Genomic DNA, 3,339 nt, shown 5'->3' on the forward strand with positions numbered 1-3,339 from the left:
GCCCAAGTGTGAGACCATCTGCACGTACCTACCTCTCTCTGGGCAGGATGATCCCTCACCTGAGTCTGCCTCCCGTGGCAGTGTCGCCTCACCCTGGCACCGGTGTTTGATGGAGGTTTTTATTAACTGTGTGGGATATGCGCAAGAACTTTGGTCCTTGAAGGGGAGGAGGAGCCGTATCCTGCGCGCAGAACTGGCGTCAAGATCCCGGCGAGCCATGGCAGTTTGAGACCTGGTGCGTTTTGGACAGGCTTCCTTCGTTACAGGGGCTTTCAGGCTTGAGTTGCAAGGGTGGAAGGGGTCTCTCTATGTTTTTGTACAGTTTCGTGCTGTGGGTGGGGGAGCGTATAGCCTCCATGTTGCAGAGGGCCTTTATGTGATCTGTTCCAACACCTACCTTCTCYCAAAGCTTCCAGTTCTGGCAGAGGGGAAGCCTTCTTTCCCTAAACAGCAAAATGCCTTTTCTTATTTTCCTTGGTGAGGCATTGATTGAGCTTAGAGCTCCTGTCTTTTTTGTTCTTTTCCTTCTATTTTGTTCTTTCTTTTTCTTTGATTTTTTTCCTTTTCATTCTTTTTTTTTTTTTATTATTTCCTTCACTTTTGTGTTTTTTCTTTTCTTCATGTTTTTTTTCCTAGCCTGTAGTCTTGAATCACTTTTCAACAGCGCTGCCTTCCCAGCATGGTTTGGAGGAGGGGAGGCAGTGTAGAGGTGGAATGGAGGCTGTATTTTTTCCTGTTTGGAGAAAAGGTTTGAGCTCTGCTGGGCTCTTGCTGGCCTGGCATGGGTCCGTTATCATGGCACATTATTACCTGCTAGATATATATTTTGGCTGCCTCGCTCCAGACTCAAAGTGCCTTGCATTTGGTTCATGGAAAACAAAAAGCAAAGCGCAATAGCTGGAGACATGTGACTTCAGAACTAGAGTAAAGGGTTTTTTCTTCTTCTTCTTCTTCTTCTTCTTATTATTATTATTATTATTTGGTTTTTTTTTTTTTTTTCTGTTCCCAAAGAGAATCAGGTAGCATTTTCACAGAGTGATTGAGGTTGGAAGGGACCCCTAGAGATCATCTAGTCCAACTCAGCTGCTCAAGCAGGGACACCTATACCACATTGCACAGGCTGCAATTTTCTAGAAGTCAGATTTTTTTTTTTTAGGGTGTGTGTTGTTAATAAAACCTTGGAAAGATCTGGGAAATGTGGATATTTGCTAGCTTCTGGGAGGAGGCTGGCTAATGATCTCAGTCCTTTAAAGTATTATCCATTGGCCGTGTTTTTTGTTATTTCAATTGCTGCCTTTCATACCTAGTCCTGTTCCCTGCCCCTGCTTCCTCTCATCCTCCTTGTTATCTCTTCATCTTCCCCCGTGCCTCTGGTGGTACAAGACCCCAAGAGGCCAATGTTCATTGCCACTGCTGAGCGTGTGTGACTTCACTAGATTGTGAATTCCTACTTTTCTGCATTTTCCTTCGTTCTACCTTGTCACCAGTGCCTTTTTCCTCTTTGTGAAGTTAAAAGACTGTATCTGATCTGGAAGTGGTCCAACTTGCTGTAAGCTAGACAGTACACAGGGCCTGTTGAAGATACTAGAGGGTGGGGAAGGGTTTTTTTGGAGTCAGGTCTGAAGGAAGGCCTCCTGCACTTGACCTAGGCTTGTGGCATTCCCAACCTGTCTTCCTACCGGTGATAACTTTTTGCACCCCAGTAGTTGTTGAATATGACTTTTCTTTTCATGGCTTTCCCACAGGATGAAGATGAGACGCCATAAGCTCTTTCTGACTCTCTGCATGGCTGGTCTTTGCCTCATCTCCTTCTTGCACTTCCTCAAGGCYCTTTCCTATGTCACCTTCCCCCGGGAGCTAGCATCACTTAGTCCCAACCTCGTCTCCAGCTTCTTTTGGAACAATGCACCCGTCACACCTCAGGTTAGCCCTGAGCCAGGGGGTGCGGAGCTCTTCCGCACGCCTCTGTATTCCCACTCACCCTTGCTCCAGCCGCTGTCTCCCAGCAGAGCCAGTGAAGAACTGCACAGAGTTGAGTTTGTGCTGCCAGAAGACACAACAGAGTATTTTGTCCGTACCAAAGCTGGTGGCGTTTGCTTTAAACCAGGCACCAAGGTGTTGGAGAAGCCTCCTGTGGGAGGGCGGCCTGAGGAGCGAGTGGATGGTGCCGCCTCAGGGCGGCCCGCTCGCAAGCTGCTAAGTGCCGGTGGCACCAAGCGACGCAAGTGGGTAGAGTGTGTCTGCTTGCCAGGCTGGCATGGCCCGAGCTGTGGGGTCCCCACTGTAGTGCAGTACTCCAACCTGCCCACCAAGGACCGCCTCGTGCCACGGGAGATCCCTCGGCGGGTCATCAATGCTATCAACGTCAACCATGAGTTTGACCTGCTGGACGTCCGCTTCCATGAGCTGGGAGATGTGGTGGACGCCTTTGTGGTGTGCGAGTCAAACTTCACGGCCTACGGCGAGCCGCGGCCCCTCAAGTTCCGCGAGATGCTCCTCAATGGCTCCTTCGACTACATCCGCCACAAGGTACTCTATGTCTTCCTGGACCATTTTCCCCCCGGCGGCCGCCAAGATGGCTGGATTGCTGATGACTACCTGCGCACCTTTCTCACTCGAGATGGCATCTCTCGCCTCCGCAATCTGCGCCCGGATGATGTCTTCATCATCGATGATGCTGATGAGATCCCAGCCCGGGATGGGGTGCTCTTCCTCAAACTCTACGATGGCTGGACAGAGCCTTTCGCCTTTCAYATGCGGAAGTCACTCTACGGCTTCTTCTGGAAGCAACCAGGCACCTTGGAGGTGGTCTCGGGCTGCACTATGGGGATGCTCCAGGCTGTCTACGCCACGGATGGCATCCGTCTACGGCGCCGTGAGTATTACACCATGCCTGGTTTCCGGCAGTATGAAAACAGCACAGGACATATCCTGGTGCAGTGGTCACTGGGAAGCCCCCTCCACTTTGCCGGCTGGCACTGCTCCTGGTGTTTCACGCCGGAGGGGATCTACTTTAAACTGGTATCAGCCCAGAACGGGGACTTCCCCCGCTGGGGTGACTATGAGGATAAACGAGACCTCAATTACATTCGGGAGCTGATCCGGACTGGCGGCTGGTTTGATGGCACTACGCAGGAGTATCCGCCTGCCGACCCCAAGGAGCAGATGTACGCTCCCAAGTACCTGCTGAAGAACTACCAGCGGTTCCACTACTTGTTGGAGAATCCCTACCGAAGAGCAGAAGGGGCTGGGTGACGCCACCGGGGTTTGCATAGGAAATTGGAACTTCATGACAAAGGGAAAGTGCCGAGTGTTTTGTCAGTTCCTTTCTTTTTTTTT

The 3,339-nt window shown here is 50.7% G+C and overlaps 1 protein-coding gene across 1 annotated transcript; it reads left to right on the plus strand.

Moving 5' to 3' along the window:
• Nucleotides 1–1,746: 1,746 nt before the first annotated feature.
• MGAT3 (mannosyl (beta-1,4-)-glycoprotein beta-1,4-N-acetylglucosaminyltransferase) lies at nucleotides 1,747–3,338 on the plus strand. The gene has a single exon (XM_026038287.1). The coding sequence runs from the start codon at nucleotides 1,747–1,749 to the stop codon at nucleotides 3,253–3,255; it is 1,509 nt and encodes a 502-aa protein (XP_025894072.1). The 3' UTR covers nucleotides 3,256–3,338.
• Nucleotide 3,339: the final 1 nt, after the last annotated feature.

The sequence above is a fragment of the Nothoprocta perdicaria genome, unplaced genomic scaffold (genome assembly GCF_003342845.1).
Source record: "Nothoprocta perdicaria isolate Ctin4 unplaced genomic scaffold, notPer1 scaffold_206, whole genome shotgun sequence".
NCBI classification, from domain to species: domain Eukaryota; kingdom Metazoa; phylum Chordata; class Aves; order Tinamiformes; family Tinamidae; genus Nothoprocta; species Nothoprocta perdicaria.